This window comes from Anser cygnoides, chromosome 5 (genome assembly GCF_040182565.1).
Source record: "Anser cygnoides isolate HZ-2024a breed goose chromosome 5, Taihu_goose_T2T_genome, whole genome shotgun sequence".
Classification (NCBI taxonomy): Eukaryota; Metazoa; Chordata; class Aves; order Anseriformes; family Anatidae; genus Anser; species Anser cygnoides.
The window spans coordinates 50,460,690-50,480,002 of NC_089877.1; the positions used below are offsets into that span (position 1 = coordinate 50,460,690).

Here is a 19,313-nt window from a genome sequence, read left to right on the forward strand (position 1 = left end):
AGCTCTGTCCTTCAGGCTTATCCTGCTCGTGTGAACTGCAGCAACATTTGGCTCAAAAGGAAGTCCCACACACAAAACTTAAAGGAGCCTATAAAACCCTATAAAGATGACATGCAAACAACTAGGAAAAAAATAAAGATGGGAAGTTACACGCATCCTTGACATAAATAAGTGCTTTTCAGCAAGGAAATTAAGGGACTTGAACTTTTTGGTGTACATGTCATTGCTCAGTTTTGAGCATCTTGTTCCCGAACTACAACCCACAGAAAAGTGCCATCCAACGTCTTCAGCATTAGCCTTAACAAAACATATACACAAATACTATTTTAACTGTCTTTAGTTTCAAAATCAGCTTGTACAGAGTCTATCCTTTTACCCATTTATTCTTGGTCAAGTGCTCAGCTTTTGAAATATGTGAAAGGATGAACATATGAGGCAATGGATGCTAAAGTAGACAGGTGTTCACTGTTTCACACGGAAGTCAGAGAGGAAAGTCTGCTATAGAGTTCCAAAAACCAGACTGAAATCGTAGGAAACACAGCAAAAGTGCACTGAGGGCACTTAATTTAAAGTTCTAACACAACCAATTAATTCATGGCTTCTCGTTCCCATCAAATGTAGGTTCTTCATACCATTGGCCACCGTAAGCATCTGCAGAAAGGACGGCACAACCTTAGATAATTCCTTTCTGCACTGCACAGAACAAGACAACCAAGACAGGTTTGTTTTGACCTCCCCTGCTAGGTTAAGTAAACTATGCGATAACCCTGCCCCAAACAGACTGCATGTGTAAAGACATAACCTGCCCTAGCTCCTTACAGCTGGATTATCTTAGATAAACCCATGACCTTGACAGAACAGCAAAGTACAATTTTCGACGTCTGTAGTGCTATGAACAAAGCAAGTGTGCAGCCTTACAACCTTCAAGCCAGTGAAGGGTGCTACACACAGATTTCAGACCCCAAGTCTTAAAATACATTACAGACACAGTTTTGGTTTTGCAAACTGACAGAATTCAGACTGTTCTCTTGCTGAACTGCTCCAACGTACAGGTTTATCTTGTGCCAGGGTAAGATAGCAATTGGTGAAAGACGATTCCCTTCAGTAAGTCTACCTCCGTTTCAGCTGAGAGCATCCCTGTTCACGCCCAGCACTCTATCTTCACATCTTCCTCCCTACCAGACTGTATTTTATGACTTTTTTTCCAAGCAAAACAACAACATGCCCTGTTTTCCCCTCATTGAAAGAGGAAGGATTTTAAAGTCCCAAAACTAAGAATTTGGAAGTGACTACAGGGATACAAGGATCAACAAACTGAATTCCACCCCAAATCCACTCTTCCATTAAAACTTACATTCATACCCAAACTCTTTGAACTCTGGTAACACTAGACCTAAATGCAAATATTGCAGTCTGATTTCTTCTTTAAAAGGTCAAGAAATAGTAGAATTTCTTCAGCCCGCATCCCCAAATGAGGAAGAGTAGTTTATATATACATATATACACACACGCACACAAAAACAAGAATGTCTTTGAACACTCAGTGTTTTCCCCCCACCTACTATGAGTCACTCAAACCAACAAGATCCATAAACACAATGTCAGCTATGTTCCTGTCAAGTTACTGTTGCCAGCCAAACACAGATGTGGGGCATTTACTTTGTATTGTGTCCACATCTCAGACACCAGGGACAATCTCTAAGAAAGAGAATGTTTGCTGATCGCATTCAGCTTTCACCTCCAGTGCAAACTAGGTCATTTAAGTCAAGCAAGTTACTGGTATTAATATACAAAAATAAATGGCCTGAAATATGTAATAAATGGCCTGAAATATGCAGAAATTAAGATCTGCATTTACAATCCTCCTGGAGCTCAAAAAAAGAGAACCAAACAACAAAAAAATACAAACAAGATAAAAATACCACTCTTGGGAAAAGGAATGCTGATTATTAGAAACAGCAGAATCTTACAGCATAAGCACAGAGCTCCAAAGTTGAGATCCCAGGTTATTCCCCAGACTCCTCCTGGGAACTTTTATTCCTTAGCTATGGTGAAGGACTAATTAAGAAGATTTAGGAGATTAAAGTGCAAGTTGCTTTAATATCAAAGAGTTGCTTCTATTTTAAATGCTCAGGAGATGCTCCATTACACCAGCTGCAGACCTCACATGAACATCTCTAGAAGCAGAGATTATCGTGGCATCAGGACGACGGTCGTGTAAATAAAGACTGAAAAGCAAAGAATTTTACAAACAGTGCCCCACAGAAATACAAAGCTCTTCAGTCCGTGAACTGCCCTGTCTGGCTGTAAATTTGTATTTACTTGCTGTTTCTGGGTGTTTCCTCGCTGTTCTATGGTTCATCGTGCTAGCTTCAGCATGTCGCAGACAACCTCGCTGTGCCATAGGCTGTTGCTAAGTGATCCTCTGCAAACACACAAAGTTCTTCAGGCAATATCATAAACAACCCTAATAGATTCAATAAATAAAGTCGCAGCACATCAATCTTAAGAAAATTTAGAAGAAATTCAAATTCACAGTCACCACCAACTATACTCGGTATGCCTATCTATTGAAGCTGAAGTAAACTCTATTAGCTCTTCTTTTAAACATTAACGTGATGGTATTACTGAACCAAAAATTGGCTACAGACAGACATATCTGGGCAGTAACGAAGAATACCTTCAAGACAGCCTTTCCACGGACAGGCTATTTTTCACACACGATTATGCAGTATTGACATTGCAGTTCCTCACACAAAGCAAAACAGGACAGCATGGTATTATTACTTGCAACGTATATATGCTGTAAACAGAGTTAAGCTGTACCCACTCCCTAAGAGTCTCTGACTACAGTTACAGAAAGCAAACCTCAAAAATGGGGAATATTCAGCCCTATAGAAAAGGCAAAGGCAGCCCTTGATTTGAAAAGGACACGCCAAAAGATTCACAGAGCAGAGAGCTACAAAAAGGCACAGCCGACCCCCTTCTGACTGCTAAGGGAGCACAGGACACCCCACAAAAGCCTCAGCTGCTGCTGGGCTACCACAACTCACACAACACGACCGTGGCTTAGGTGCTGCATTAGAGCAACTCCCACGTCCCAGGCGGCTCAAGGGCTGCGGGCTGCCCCCAGATGACTTCAGGGAGCATCCTCAGTGCGAGCTCAGCCCCTCCGCTGTGACCTGCGGTGCTTCCAGCGGGCTCCTGGGGCTTGGCCAGGGCAGCCCTCGGGCCAGGCGCTCCCTCCTCTGTCCCCGTCTGGAGAGGTCCCCCCCGCACAGGGGAGCGATGGTGTGGGTCAGCTGGCAGAGCTAGGACTTGGTGACCGATGCCAGGAGCAGGATGAAAGCAGACGTGCCGAAACAATCTTCAGACCTCACAGAATCATGAGTAACTATGTCAGCACTTTGCCATCGGAAAAGAAAAAAAGAAAACTAAAAGAATAGGAAACAGACAACTCGGAAGTTGAAGAGCTAGGAAAATGTTTACTCTCCTCTCTAACTTTCCACAGCACAAACCCACTGACCACGGGGTGTCTTGCTATCTGTCCTTGTTCCTCCCCTGCACCTTACTGAAGTCGGACCGACTTTACAACAAGACAGAAGGAAATAGAAGCCCCCAAGCTGCTGCAAAAAGGTCTGAGTGCCCTAAATTAGTAAATTACACTACACCAACCAGCCCTTAAAAGCCTTTGTAAGGCCTGGACCATACTGGACATCCCTAGAACAGGGATGGGGAGGGAGGGAAGACCTGTCACCTGCAAGGAGCAAATGCTCTCTCTACCCCCTTTGCAGCCACTTAGTTCGCTGATAAGCAGCCACTGAGGGCTGGAATTGCACACAACTCGTCGCAGCAGGCCTATGAACATCCAATCTGCTTTGGCTTCGTTTCAAACTGCTCTGTACTTACAGTTTAAAAGTAGAAATTCTGCCTTCCCCCTTTATAGCTGCTGTTCTTTTTTCAGCTACTTAAGGATGTTACCATAAAGGAAAGGATATTACAAGAAAAGCTCCTCTAGGTCACAAGAACGAACATTTTCCAAGCTAGCCTAAAGTGCAAATGATCTCCCTGCCATCAACATAAATTCTCTATAGACAGCAATTAGCTTGTCCTCTAATCTTTTCTATCAGTTAGCCAATGGACAATTTTAACTCGGTGACTGTGCTGCTAAGGTTACAGGACAGCAGAGTTGTGCAACAAAGATTCTTGCACAAGAAAACATTTTCAGATGCACTTAGACCTCCGAGTAAAGGAAGCTCTTGGCTCCAATCAACAATTTACTACAAAAACAAAGCAAGCTAAAAAGCTTTTTTCTGTTTGCAAAGTCAGCCAGAAATTCCTCTGCAACAGTTGTTTCCCTTACGTTTCAGTCTCTCACTCAGTCTCAGAGTATTAGCTCAGTCCCAACGGCATCTTTTCCATCCCATCTTCAGATGGCTGTCAAAACACTGTAAATAACTTGTTTGCACTTTGGCAAGGTGCCGGGAGGATTTATTTTAAGTCTTCAGTAACTACTGAGGTGAACACCCACCTTAGAACAAGCACTCAGGCAGGGACACAACATACATACAAGTTTATCTGTGTAGCAACCTTAAATTAGATCCAAGACCCCTTTGATGCAGGGAAGCATACCAGCTGAGAAACTAAATGAGGCAACTGTAATTTACTGAAGCAACCTCAGGTTGAAAAGTTGAAAGAGTTGTGACAATGAGATGCAGTGAGACACTGCATTACCCGGGATCCTAAAATAACAGCCAAAGAATAGTACAAGGCAAATCCACTGTTTTATAATGACAGAAGTAGTCTATATGGTTTATATACAGGTCTGTAGTTTCTGCTTTCCTGCTCATAACAACTGTTATGCCATTTTTCAAAGACAAAGGAGCAACATCCACAACTTTAGTTTTAATCATGACTGAAATGCCCGATACCTTAACGACTGGTTATTTTACAGCATTGCCTTAGGATCCTACAGGTCAACATGCAAACTTTAAACAAACTACAGAGGACAAGTTCTCTTTATATGCTTTTATTCATCTGTAAGTGCAACAATTAATTCTTTTGTCTCCTTTACAAGAATAACCTTAATATAAGAAAGGAACAATTAAAACATAATAAGGCATCACTCTTTCAGTGATGAATCTATGCTATAGACTGAACACAGGCTTGGATGTGTCTTGTCCTTAAAGCCCAGCAGAATCACAGAGAAAGCACCTGGAAACCAAGCCTCTGAAGAACAAAACCATGCAGCTTCTGAGGAACAAAACCATGCAGCTTCATGAAAGAGTCAGCGGGAGGGAAAGAAGTGGAGAGCAGCCTGGAACTACCATAACATTGTGCTGTAGTGCTACATGGACAAAGCTCATCAGCTTTTGCAGTTCCTGTCTTTGGGATTTATACAGACCCAATACTTTGTCGGTAGCCACCATCTACAAATACACTAACTGTGCTGTCCCCAGTATAAACCTGAGCAAGAGAAATTCATGTGAACCTGCTGGAGGAGGCTCCTGCCTCCAAGCTCCCTCCACAGTCTGTGCAAGGAAAGCTGACTCCTGCCATGAATCTTCTCTTCCAGAAGAAGGGGCCTTATTTCCACCATTTACAAAGGGACCTCTTAGGACAGACCATATCCATCAAATGGCTATTTCAATCCATTCATTAACAATGGTTGGACCCTCCTTGGCGTGGCCAACAGAGCACCACATTCATTTCATCTAGGAAGTTGCAGCAGCTGTCTCTTTTGACAAGTCATGCGAGAGAAGAGGGATGAAAACAAACAAACTAACAAACAAACCACAGCTCTCAAATTTTCCATAAATGTGACCTCACGTTAAGAAGAAACACATTTTGGATACCCTACTGCTATCTCATTTTAGAGAAACTATGTTTACAATCATCTGAATTTTTCCTGGCTCCCTCCTTTCTTCCTCAGATGACATTGAACAATTCCCACCCTAAGCTAAGTGCTTTTGGTCAGCAGTGCAAAGACACCTCTCAAAAAATAAAAAGACAGTAATTAAACTATTAAAAAGTCCATGACTGTTTTCCATCAATATGCTAGCTCTTACAAGATGAAAGATATTGCAAAATAACCAAAGTCATAGAAAACATCCACAGCATACGCAGAAACCCTATATTTGTCTGATCTGCGTACCTTTAGATATGCAGCAAAGAGAGGTCCACACTGGTGTTAAGAGAAGAAAAGGGGAAAAAAGTTCAGTTGTTCTGAATGAAGGATTAAGTTGAAGCCACTCTTCTGCCTCGTCCCATTATAATTTCATGAAGGCAGTTGAGTTCAGTAAACACTTCCAGGTCTCTCTGTGTTTGAATGTGTCCTGTTTTAAACAGGGGCAACCTCCATTTGGCTTTAAGAAATTCTTGGCACATGTTGGCCAAAGACCAAACACAGCAAGTTTAGAAACTTTATGGCTTAATGTCTTTACGTACCATTATTGGCACATCATTCAATCCCGTGACACGAGTATGTTTATCTCATTTAACTGTAAAGCACCAGAAGAGCAAACAAGCATACAATACAATGGATTTCTAGCTGCAAGTATCTCAGGTCACAGCTAAGATCAAAGAAGTAATTTCTGCAGAAGCTGGAGAAAGGAAGTCGACAATGTCGACAAAGGCAAAAGCCTTCCCCGAACTCCACGGGTCTTCCAGAGTCTGCTGGAAGCTCAGAACTACCAGCACCCTCACTGAAGACTGAAGAAGGTGGGCATACAGATAGCCTCATTTACTGCTCTGATGATACACTCTATGAAGCTTTTGCCTGAAGCAAGCAAGCCTTAGCTATGGTAGAAACCAGTCATTTCTCCCAAGGGAGCATCGCTGTTCCTGTGGAACAAAACCCCAGGACTGAGGGCAAGGTTAAAGTTACCATCACAGGAATAAGTTTGTAGCTCTGCGTGTGCAGAAGAACCAAATGATTTCACCCCCCAAACTGATGAAGGATTGTCATTCAGCTGAGAGAGGACATCTCAGCATTAGGACCCTTGGACCTGTATCAAATCAACTCCTCATCCTTCCCACTCCAAGAAAAAAGATGTCCGAAGAAAAAGGCTAAAAGAGCTACATGCACATTTATACTTCAACATACGCTCTGCAGTTTCAGCAAGCCGCAAACGTGACATATTGGTTTTAAAATAGGCATTTCCTGAGTTACACACTCCATCTGCCCTGGTTTGATACCATATCATAACACCTGCATCCAGAGAGACAAATAATCCTATTGTTTAATGCAGCCTAAAATTAAAGCTTATTCTTAGCTGGCCCATGGGCACCACTGCAGTAACCCTGATTAATAAAAGCAATATCTAACTGCCATTTTGTGCCAGGACTGGCCTGTATGCTGCGAGGTATTTGTAGTCAAAAGGAGGCAAATAGAGGATTTTATTCCCAAGCATAAGAATCAGCATTTCCTTCAGGGTCTTATTTTTATCCAAACTGTTTCTTGGAAATGGATTTGTGAAGCTTTACAGTTCACTGAAGTATCCGGGAAGACACGTTGTGATGGCTGAGAGAGTGCTATGCACAGCAATCCTCAGAAATCACCAGCATCCATTAATACTCCAGTTTTCCTTTACACACCCATCTTATTCTGCATCTTTCCCTCTAAGTTACCTGAAAGCAACTTAAATGGCATCCCGGTACATGGGACACTATCTTCATTAGAAAAGGGAGGCAGAATTTCTAAGGGAGTTGCCCAAAGTGCCTGCAGTAAGCGACAAAGCGAGGCACCTCCCCACTGCAATCTTAGTCTCTTTATACTCAGCAAAACCTTTGGCAGAGCTCCCAAAGTGACTGGATTTCCACCTAGGACATCCCAACCCCCAGCCTTTAGCTTTGTTAGGCATCACTACCTCATCATGACATACCAAGGAGACAGGAGAAGACAAAGGGGCTGGGCAGAGCTGGCTCCATGGGCCAAAGCAGTACAAGCTCAAACCTGAAAGGTATTCATTGCGGATTTCTAAATCTTAGTAATGTTTTCACTCACCAAGAAATTGCTGCAAGTGACTCCAGAGCCCACACCTCACTCAGAGCCAGTTGGACGCAGAGTCAAAAGAAAGCAACCAAACCAGTCAGTAAGAGGCTGCACACCTCTGAGCCACAAAAAATTTCCTCACAGATCTGTCATTCACTCCCCGGGAATAAAATAAAGATCTAACTGCATTCTGATTGACTGGCTTACTTGGTCTAATTTCTAAGAATAAGTGCTTATTTATTTAATCTGCTTAATCCACATCCTGGAAGCGTTCTGCTGTTTTCTCTTCCATCCCTGCCCCAGCAGATGTGTATTTATTCTTCCCCACTGGACCAGAAAGGAGCATGCCGTACCTCACTGACCAGTCTGCTGATGCAATACACAGCGGCGTGCCAAAAACATCGCTCCCTGCGCTCGAACCAGCGCTTTGTTCCTGCTGGGCAGGGCTGCTCCTTAGGTACCAGGAGGGTCTCCTGTAGAATGATCTCCCCTACTGGGAAGGATCAGAGACAGGATTCGGCTGGGGATTTGGCTTTCCACAGTCCTGCGGTTTCCAAGGGATGAAGCTGAAATTTTTGTTCATCACTACAATTTTTTTTTTTTTTGGAAGACCCCACTCCGAGGCATCCAAACGCATGCCGTAGCACAGAAGCTAAGCGGTATCACTGTCTTCTCAAGACTTTAACCAGCAGCCCCCCTCCTACAAGCACGTGCAAAGTACCTACACCATCCAGACTGGGCAGGGTTGGAGGGCTTTTGTAGCATCACTTCCAAAACTGCATTTAAGGCAAAGCTGACTGCCATATTGAGGAGAACATGGACAGGAGTAACGGGCTGGCATGCATGTAAAAATAAACTGTCTTCTCCATGTACTGGAGAGCCAGCTCTCCAACATCTCAATAAACCTGCTTGCTTTGGAAGCTTTCCAGTCACATCTTTCTGCCCATGCTGTTGGATATATGTTTTATAAGCTCCCTTCTCCCAGCTAGAACGCCGCTGTTCCAAGCTTATTCCATTAATACTGCATATGAAAATAAACCTCCCCGCATTTCTAGAAAACAACTGTTCCCTGGCAACAATTAGTGGAAACTGTTCTCTTTGGTATTCCACTTCGATTGAAGATTTAGGAAAGGGGGAGGGGACCCTTAATTCTCCTTCGCTGTCTTCAGTAAAACACAGAGCTCAGGGGACAGTTTTCTCCTTAAAAATAAAAGATTTCAAATATCTCAATTCCCAGAGACCTAGGGGGGGAAAAAAAAGGAAACCAAAAAAGCAGCCTAGACCATTGTAACTACTACAATCAGCTGTTCCACACTGAAAAACATGTTGTCCTCCATATCCCATTGCTATTAAAAAATGTGCAGCTTGAAATACAATGACTAATCCCACTTTTATAGCCAACTGACTAGAAAGAACATCTCTCTAAGATAAAAGAGAGCATTAGTGCTTGTTAGAACCAAAAATACCCACGGAAAATAGGAAATCTTAACTATTTTAATATTTTAAAAAAAAAGTGTGCTAGAGCTCTAGGAAAATTTGGGTGTGGAAGTGCCTGAAAGGCCTTTGAAGTCGCGAGAAGTACGAAGGCTCCGCACTTTGTCACACGAAGACTGAACTGGCAATTTGTCAGAAGCCAAAGGGCTGCAGCTAATTATTCTGGATTTGCATAGCTTGTGAAACAAAAATAAATGCATGTCCCCATCAGAGGTACTTGTGATGATTTCCACTTCACTGCACATGTTTTCAATCTTACGCTCTCCAAACTAAGCCAAACAGATTTTTCTCCTGAAAAACAAGGTATATGGAGATGTTCTTTCTTTTCCTCACCAGTGGACAAAGTCATAAGAAACAGAACGCTTTATTGGCTAAAGAAGAACTGACGATTTGCAATTCTGAATTTGCCCCCGCGTTAATTTGGAGGGCTGAAACTGAACAAAACTAAGCTTTTTTAATAAAAGTTCAAAAACAGCTTTATGGTTTAGAAACAATGCAAACCCCTTCTTTGCTAAATTCCGTCAATAAAAAAATAGATTTTATTTATTTATTTCTGTTAATGCCTCATTAGACAATCACTGCATAACTTTAGAAGTAGCCTCTCCCTTGAAATGGTGAGGGTAGAAACTATTAAGAAATGTTTCTGTTGAAGCACTTACTGACCCGCTGCCCACCTGGTGGCCGCAGCAGACGTGCTTTGGGCACAAGTCACTGTGCAGCACATCCCCATCCCGGGCCACCAGCTGAAGCCACTCCAGCTGAGCAGGCAGCTGCAAAGGGCTGGAGGAGTCAGCAAGAAAACTGAGGGGACGACAGGGAACATCTGAGGTTCTGAGAGATCCCCGCACGTCCCCAGGGATCCGCAGCTGTGCCAGCACGACGCCCAGAACACCACTGGGGCTGGCACAGCACCAGCTCTCCTGCAGAGCTTGGACACGTCCCAGTCCATCATGCTACCTGGAAGCCAGTAACTGAACCTTACCTCTCAACTCACTACTTCTAACTGGAAAGCATGCCTGCATCCAGAAAAAAAAGGTGAACTTATGTGAAGAGGAAAACGGATAAACAGCCTGTGTACTGTTGTGTTTTGAGTTACTTGTCTTTTGCTGGGCATAAGAGCTGGCTTCCCTCAAGACAGCTCACAACAGGGTAAGCTCCCTAAAGGAGACGGGGAAACAAATGAAAAACTCTGCTGCTCAACACAGGTAAACAACATTGCCACTATTAAGAAAACTTTGTCCGGCAGATTGACACCAAGACATCCCCCAACCAGAAGCAGGGCTAGTGGAATTGATGGGCGAGGTGGCACAAAGCTTTCTAGTAATGCTGGGTGGGAAAAGAGCACACTTCTGAGACATCCCTTGCTCACTACAAGTACACGCATCGGGACATATTAAGCAACGCATGTGCTGGGCAAGTCACGATTGCACGTGGCCATTCATCCTGTTCTAGCAGAGCAGCAGGCATCGGTGTTCCAGGTGTGCCTCTGGGGCACAAATTCCTGGTATAGGTTAGTCTGGCATCTCAGCTATGCTGGGAAATTTGAAACCATGAAGTATGTCTACACAAGTCCTGTCTAGTTCTGTCCAAGTGTTTCGCAAAACACTCTTCCAATAAAGAAATGACTAGCCATTAAGCTACACAAACATCAGAAAAAAAAGCACTTGTGCATCCTACATACATTGGTACAGTGAAGAGTAACTGAAGCAACATGTTGAAGGACAGCAACTTCAGCCCAACAGATAAAATGGAATTTGTTCTCTGCTCAGCTAATCAGAGTATCATTGAATTCATCTCATACAGCCACCTTGCTGCTTAAGTGTACGCAGCAGGCACTAGGCACGTAAAACAAATGCAGACACTGGATTGGAAAGCACTGGGCTATTATTGAAGTAATAGCGTATCACAGAATGACACAAATATAGGCTAGCTTTCTCCCCATGCTGCTTGTGAAGCTGTGCTTTGCACATGCTGCTTGTATTTATCAACCTGGGGAGGCTGTATCAGAACCGATAAAAGAAGCTGCTCCTTAGCTCTGAGCAATAGGAGGTACAAGTAAGGAAGATGATGCTGTAGTGGTGAAAGGCTGCTGGAAATACGGCTAAATCCAGCCAGTAAAGTATGTGCCTTCCTTCCTTGTAATATCACGTAGCTCTCAGATAACCACACACCAGGTAAGCACCAGGAAGAGTGAAATCTATGATACACAGCTCTTTTAAGGACACAAAATAGGCCAGAAGGAAAGAGCATTTCTCCCCCTTTGATCTTCCAGGGCTACAGTTCTCTAACGTATTATTCACAGCAACACAGCTGTCACAGTAACATAATTCCTTTTGCAAGTTGGCATCATCACTTAAGTACCATCTCATGTGAATACAACCATTCAGAACTGGGAAACACAAAACATAGCCAACACCTGAACTTAACAGTACGTGGGCTAAAGCCCCACAGCAGTTCAGTGTCAATTCTCTGTGCCTGGGGTTGCAAGAACTTGCCTTCTGCCACAGCTTTGTTTCAAAGAACAGCTCCTACTTCTGATAGGCCTGACCATCCTTAAGAGCAGTAAGCACAAACTAACATCACCTCATCAACCATTAGATTTTACTCATTAACAAAGATGGGAAAGGCCCACTTCATCTCCACTTTGGATACCTGTTTGCTTACGACTAGATAAGTTCAACACACACCACAAAAGGGGATCCACTGTTTCCAAAAACAGTATTCATAGCAGAGAAGTGAATGGAAAAAAAATGAATATAGTTTTTACTCACCTGTACTACTTCCACTCCTCTTTTCCTGAAAAAAAGAAAAGAAAAACAAGGAATGGTTATTATTGGAAACATGGGAAAGATGTAACAAACAGTAATGGAAAAACATTGTTTCACGCTAAAACACAAATAATAAACATTGGTACCCGATTCAAATTCGGGCGAGCACTTCCCTGGTTCCATTCCCTGCCTAGGAAGCACCTCGGCAGCTTCTGAGCCGTGGCCCCGGAGGGATGCAGGACGCATGCTAAGCAGCTGCCCTGCTGGGAATGCTGCAGCTGCCCGCAGGGCAGAGGTGGGCACTGGGTGCTGCGGGGGAGGGAGCACCTCGATTTCAGTCGTACATCGAAACGCTGAGGGCTGCAATTGGTAGAGCCAGCTCAGGCAAATCTGTAGACGTGGCTCATCTACTCTGCCAGCATGAGAATTGAGATTCAGGTATACGCAGCCCGGCAACGCTCAGTCACTGCATCTGACAAGTTATCAAGGAAAACAAGCCACTTCTGCTTTAGTCTGGAGAGGAGTACTGAATCTCTGGCACAGAGCCCAGCTGTTCCTACGCCAGGCCACTTTCCCACTATATGCAGGCTATTTAAATATATTATAACCTTTTCACTTTGAAGACGTAGGGAATTTAAGAATGAAAAGCCTCAGCGAGGACATGACTGGAATCTCTTCCTCGTTCCCACTAATCCCATATGTGAAAGTCAAAGACCCTTTTGGGGCAGGCCGCAGAGCAGCGCTGCCTGCCTCTGTCTGCAGCACCCGTCTATCTAAGGGCGCCTGTGTTGTCGTCCCCAGTCGCAACTGCTGCACACTGCTGAATACACAATGGTTCCTCCAGTTTTCTGTCCAATACAGTAAGTCTTTCTTTTGGAAAGCCATTACAAAGCTGCCCAAAGGGACAGGCAATCCATCAGCATCCACGACACAAATTGCTCCCTTCTTACACTTCACAAGCCCGAAGTTTCTCTGGCCAAGAAGCAGCATGCATGCACTGCACAACCACAACAGAGCTCATCCTTCCTCAGCAAGGAAATTAAAAAGAAAATGAAACCAAGCACCTCTTACAGAGAATTTCAAAGCCCTCTTACAGATAACGGCAGCCCATAACTGGTGGGCGATTGATATGTTGCCATTACAGCGTGGGAAGCATTGCCGCAGAACGTCACCTGAGGCTAACCAGATGCATTCCAACTGTGTTTTGGGAAGAAAAAAGACCCTTGCAGAGAAAGAGTTAATAGCCAAATTATTGAAACAATGACTTTCACACAGCTAAGCAAGATAAACAAGAAATATGAGGTAGGAAGTGCTTTTTTGTAAATCAGTGCAGCAGCCCACTCAGAAGCATTCCAAGTAATATAAGCTAAGACTTAAAATAACAAAACGAGCTACGTTTTTGCTGTGTCTGCCCTGGAGTAAACAGAACAACTCCAAACTACCATTAAAATACGCCAGGCTTCAGAAAGGGCTGCTCCAGAGCTCCTTGAAGGATAGAGCTTGATGGGAAAGGCTGCATTTTTTGCCATGCATGCATACACGCTGAATAAGCTTTGTCCTACTTTGAAGAAGAAAAATACTTGCAAGCTGGCTGCCAGAGCCACTTGAGAAAGAATTGGTCTAAAGGTTTTCTACAATGCCCCCAAAATGGACTCTGCAAATTTACTGGGATTTACTGAAGCTGACTGTACACCAGCAGAAGGCAGAAGCCAGCCTAGGGTTTTCGTTTACGCTAGCACAGGAGCAGTAAGAGGAGAGGCGCCGGGTGCTGGGTATGCCATCACACAAGCTTAAACAGCTACGGGAAGGAGGAGGTGATTAGCGAGGTTGGCTTGCAGTGCTGGGTCTTCCTCTTTCTCACTAGTGGGATTTCCCCTCTAATTTGAAACATTAGAGCTTTTAATACTTAAACCCAGGAGACAAGAAACCATAGAAGCATACATATTTTGAGGATTAGTTAATTTGGGAAAAGTCCTCTACCAAAATAGCTTTTTTTGTAGCACACAACACGTGCTGAGCACGCAGCACCACATAACCACACCAATTGCCCCACATCCCAGGCAAAAGGGCTTGGGCCTAGCACAGGAAGCAGGCTGGTCCCACAAACACAAACTCCAGGACCCCATAAAATTAACAGGCAGAAGGAAGCAGGCTGCAGGCCACAGGCGATGGACAGGCCAACGAGGGGCCGTCCATGAGGGACAGGCGGCGGCGCTGAGGTGACTGCCGAGCTAACTGCTGGGGGAGGCTGCAGCGAGGGGCACAGGAACGCGCCCAAGGCAGGCACGAGGCCTGACCCAAAGGTGCTGTCCCCTGGCACCGTGACCACTGCTTGTCGCTGCTCTGTCCGTGGGCCTTCCTTCCTTCCCTCCATGTAGCCTGACACCCAGCCACATCCTTCCCAAGGAAGGGCTCCGACTCCCTGCTCACCCAGCCACCTCATGGCAGTGGCAACCCACAGCAGGCCCGTTTTTCTGAGAGGCCTCAGAAAGACGGATCCCCACTTGCCGTATTTCCCTCCTCCTTCCAAAGAGGCAGCAAAACTGCATCAAAGCAAGACCATCTGCCTGCATTCCTTGAGCAGATGTTTGAGAACTGGTCAGTTCTCCACAAGGCTCCCAGAGGTCACTGTTCTGAGGAGGCACTGCGTTCCAAAGAACATCTAGGCAGGAATCCTACACTGCAATCATCAGCCCAAGGGGAAGAAAAATATTTAACCAAATTTAAGCAAATAAGAGAACCTCTGGGGAAAAAGAGAAGGGAAAAAGCGGTTGAAAGTGGTAAAACCAAACAATTTACAGCAAAGCTTCAATGCCTTCAGCTGGCACAGTACACCTAAACCTATGGGGACTTACCCAGAGGCAGCACAAATTTCCAACTAGTGCTCCCAGTGCACACTTACTTCAGGACAAAGCTCTCGTTTAATCATACAATACAACATTTAAAGGAAAAACAGACACGTATAAATTACCCGCAACACTGAATAAAACCCAGAAGCTTGTTACGATTGATTGGTTGTACACCTGAAGCCAGTGGACAACTCTACTGGATAATGCGAGCCTCACCACATGCAACAGTGATTAAAATCAATACCACGCCAGTTGACTTCACGTTTAAGCTTGGATGACCTATGGATTTAGGAAAGCGTTCAATATCAAGTTACTATGAGCCCATGAACTGTTTTTTATCACAGTCTCAAACTATGCAGAATAGCTTTGGTTGCTTGCTTGCTTTAACATCCAAAGTAAACAGCTTGGACTAATTCCCCATGGCATCTAGGACCTGAACGTTATAGAGAATGACAGCTACAAAGGGAAAATGATGCTCAGGTCATACATTACAGCCATGGTTCAATTAAGTAGCATATTTTTGCTGTCTGGTCTGAGTGATGGATTGAGAAATACCACACAATTTACAATTTGAAAAGTAAAAAGCAATCATGATATCTGTTTTAATAGCCTAAGAAGTTATTAATGCACGCAGTGAAGTTCATTTTCTCATATATGAGAATGTTTCACCTCCAGATGCACACATTTAAAAAATTGCAAATAATAATATATTGCTTTGACATAAAACAAAAAGCATTTTTCCAGAAAAGCCGTATATTGGCTTCAAAGGGAGTTGCATAAATATTAATGAATTGGAGAAAAAACCTGCAGCCGCTACGGCTTTCTACCACGCTGAAATTATCAGACACAGGAAGACACCATGCAAAGAATACCAAAGCAAAGTGCAAAAACCAGCAAAGGCCGGCCATCCACAGCCTCGCGGACATCCTGTTCCTCTTCCAGGCACAAAGGCGAGCTCAGATAATCTGCACCAGGTTCACCAGTGGCAGAGTACCTTGCACTTTTCTCAGTGGAGATCTGCCAGGATCCTTGCTTTTATTATTTCTCAGGACTGCCCACTAGAGATGCAAGCAACCAGCAACCCCAGCTCACACTGAAGTTAACTGGAGGCACCTGAAATACTGCTAGATACAGCTGTAACAGGGGCAATTTTTTTGTTGTTGTTCTCAACCTATTAAGCAGGGGATTAATCAGAGGTAATTTTGCCAACTTAAATCCAACTATTCATACCTTTCAGTAAGCATTTTCTCTTCTTTGGTCAGTATTTTTGAAAGATTTATGACTGAAATGGGTGAGAAACTGGCATTTGGAGTGGGATGTGTGTGGGGGGAAATCCTCAGCTTCCTCTGTCTCTCCATAAAGCATCACAGATCCAAAGGAGAAGGGCAGTAAAGTACAGTCAGGTAGCAACAGATAATGCAGTACAGGAGAGGTCTCATTTAGAGTTTTAAGTGCTCATTAAATGGGCTGAAGAAATGAGACTTCTGGCTGTCTCAGAGGACTTTTTACGCACAAAAATCACAGGGGGTAGCCCCATTTGTGTATTTCATTTCATCCTTGTTTTTATAAATAGGGAACAGTCCTTGCAATAGGAGCCCCCGCAGATCAGGGACTACGGCACTGTAAGTGATTTTCACACTGCCATCCCCCTTCACACATGACATTTGGTAGAGCCATCTGATCTTCTCTACATCTTGAAAGCACTATATTATCCCATTTACAGCTATAAAAACGCTGCTTAGAGGGCCGCATCAGAACACAGGGCCAGGAAATGGACCAGAAAATCAGAGAGCATTTTGGTAGGGCAGGCAGCGGCATCACTCGGGCATTTACCTGAGGCACCACAATGCTTCCACACACCTCAACTTCCCACCACAACACAGGCAAACATTCACCAGCACCTCAGAGCAAAGAGCCAGCTAGAAGCCCACTAACCCATTATGCTGCCAGACCAGAGACAAACTGAAGCATCCAACATCACGACTTCAGAGGTTCAAGCTGCAGGGAGGAGGAAGCCGCAAAAGCAACCAGACACTTCAAACAGTAACTAGAGGAAATAGTATTCAGTGACTAAGGGCAGTTTAAGACTAAGTTTCAGTAATGGGTTAAGGAAACACAACAGGGTTACTACTTTCAGCATTAAAGAACAGGCATTGCAGAAATAAAATCTGTAAGTACCAAGTCATAAAAGCCATCAAGTCATTAACTACAAACTTAAAAGGGTCTGCTTTCGTCTGTTTAAACTGGACATTCAAGACACGTCAGTGGTGCTGACCTCTGCAGGACATTCTTCCTGAAACTAGTGACCCCAAGGTCTGGGAGCCCATACTCGCTGTTTTCCCAGCAGGGACACAAAACCACCGTCTTTTAAGAAAAAAAGAAACTGAGGAGCCATCGTGGGAAGAAGGAATGATTAACAGCTGCACAGAAAAATGATTAAAGACAATGAGCTATTCATCCTACCAGACATTCAAAGACATATTTAGTACCTGATGGCAATTATGAGCAATTATGCAGGGGTTAGCCTTCAACCACGGGCACACAACACCAGTGGGACCTTCAGACGTTAGCAGATCCAGTTTCCAGCTATGGCAGCCAGCCACACCATGTGCTGTCTTTATAAACTTATTAAAAATCATCTTCAAACCAAGCTGCCTTGGCACTGTATCTTCCATTACAGGACATAATTCCCCCAAAGGTCAGAGTCCTTCAGATTTGCTTGCTAAATTGTTCCAGCCCCATCCTTTGGCTTCGATAAACCGCTTGCCTCCTTAAGCACTGCAAAGGGCATGCACGTCCTCCCTGTGCCAAGCTCCCTTTGTCTCTCCGTGACCCCAATCGCCCTACTGTTAATATGACCCTGTGCAAAAAGCAAACATATGACCCATCCCTTTCAAAAGCCTTTCTAAGGTCACGAGGCACCGGTGATGGCTGAAAGACACCTGAGAAGGGGCAGCGCAATCACAAGGCAGAGGAGCGTATTGCTGCTGGGGACGGATACATTTATCTTTTACATATATTTTAAACTCTTACTGTAGAAGCTATCACAGGCTTCTAGAAACATAGACATATTTACAAACAAAATGAGCAATAACCTCGCACAAAAGGGTCTATAAATATGAAAAATACTTAATATTGCATATTTGCTCTCCAGTGCCATAATAAGTTCAATTAGCTGTTACACTGAGGCAGAAGTTTTCCGCATGCATTGATAAAACTCGGTACTATAACCATAAGACTTAAGAGTAGATTTTATTGTCCGAAATCATGCTTCTAAAAATTTACATTTTGTATTGTTCTTCGTGAGCCTCCTCTGATATTAGTTTAAGCCAGCAGTCACAAATTACTAGCTTCTTGTTCCCTTGTATCACAAAGTCATTAGCCAGCAAGAAAGATCCTAAAAGTTCCTTCTCCATTGTCACTGGAGCTCACTGGAGCCCTGGAAATCAAGTACGCAGATTTTCTTCACCAAGGGAATCTTCACACAACTCAGGAAAGAAGGGCAGTCCTCTCATTGGTGACGAGGTGCATTAGCTAGCTGATGGGTAATTTGTTTACCTCTGAATTTCCAGATGTTGCCAAAATACAGGGAAACCTATTTCCAATTTCTTAACAGCTATTATACTGACATAGGAAGGCAAACATTACTGTCTCCTCGCTCTGCTAGCACCAAATTGGAATGCAAGGAAGCTAAAGCCATACTGAAAGGTTTGCCACGGAAAGGCTCCCATACTGAAGCTGAATGCAAAACTCAGGCCGACTTGAAGTTTTCACCAGCATCGTGGCTGGTAATGCCAGAACTGCTCTAGGCTGATAGCTAGTGCCAAGGGGTCCTGCCAATTCTCACCTGCACCAGCTGAGTTTTAATAAGCACATGAGTTTTCAGTTTTCCAGATGACAACCTAAGTGGAATCCTAAGAGGAATTCATCTTCAGTAGTTAATTCCACAAGCCCACGCCAGCACTCAAAGCAATGCCTCTACATCCCAAACAGCACAGAGCATTAAACTGCTCTCTCACTGGCTGCTCGGAGAAACCTGTTTCATCACAAGCAAAAGCACACTCCACGTGCTCAAAAAGCACAACGTAACGGGAAGCCGCTGTGCAAAGTGGGATTAAAAAGGATTGACAGAACAATGCTGTTTCAAAAAGTGAACAAGTTGGGATGGTCACACACTGTATGGACACAAACTGTAACACAGAACAAAGA

General features: G+C 44.0%; 1 protein-coding gene across 2 annotated transcripts in view; it reads right to left on the minus strand.

Annotated features, from left to right (window-relative positions):
* The window catches only part of ITPK1 (inositol-tetrakisphosphate 1-kinase), a 145,413-nt gene that overhangs the window by 100,499 nt on the left and 25,601 nt on the right, over positions 1–19,313 (minus strand). For both annotated transcript variants that reach the window (XM_048070357.2, XM_048070359.2), the window contains exon 3: positions 12,259–12,283. In XM_048070357.2, coding sequence (XP_047926314.2) covers positions 12,259–12,283 — 25 coding nt within the window. The remainder of the gene's footprint in view (positions 1–12,258; positions 12,284–19,313) is intronic.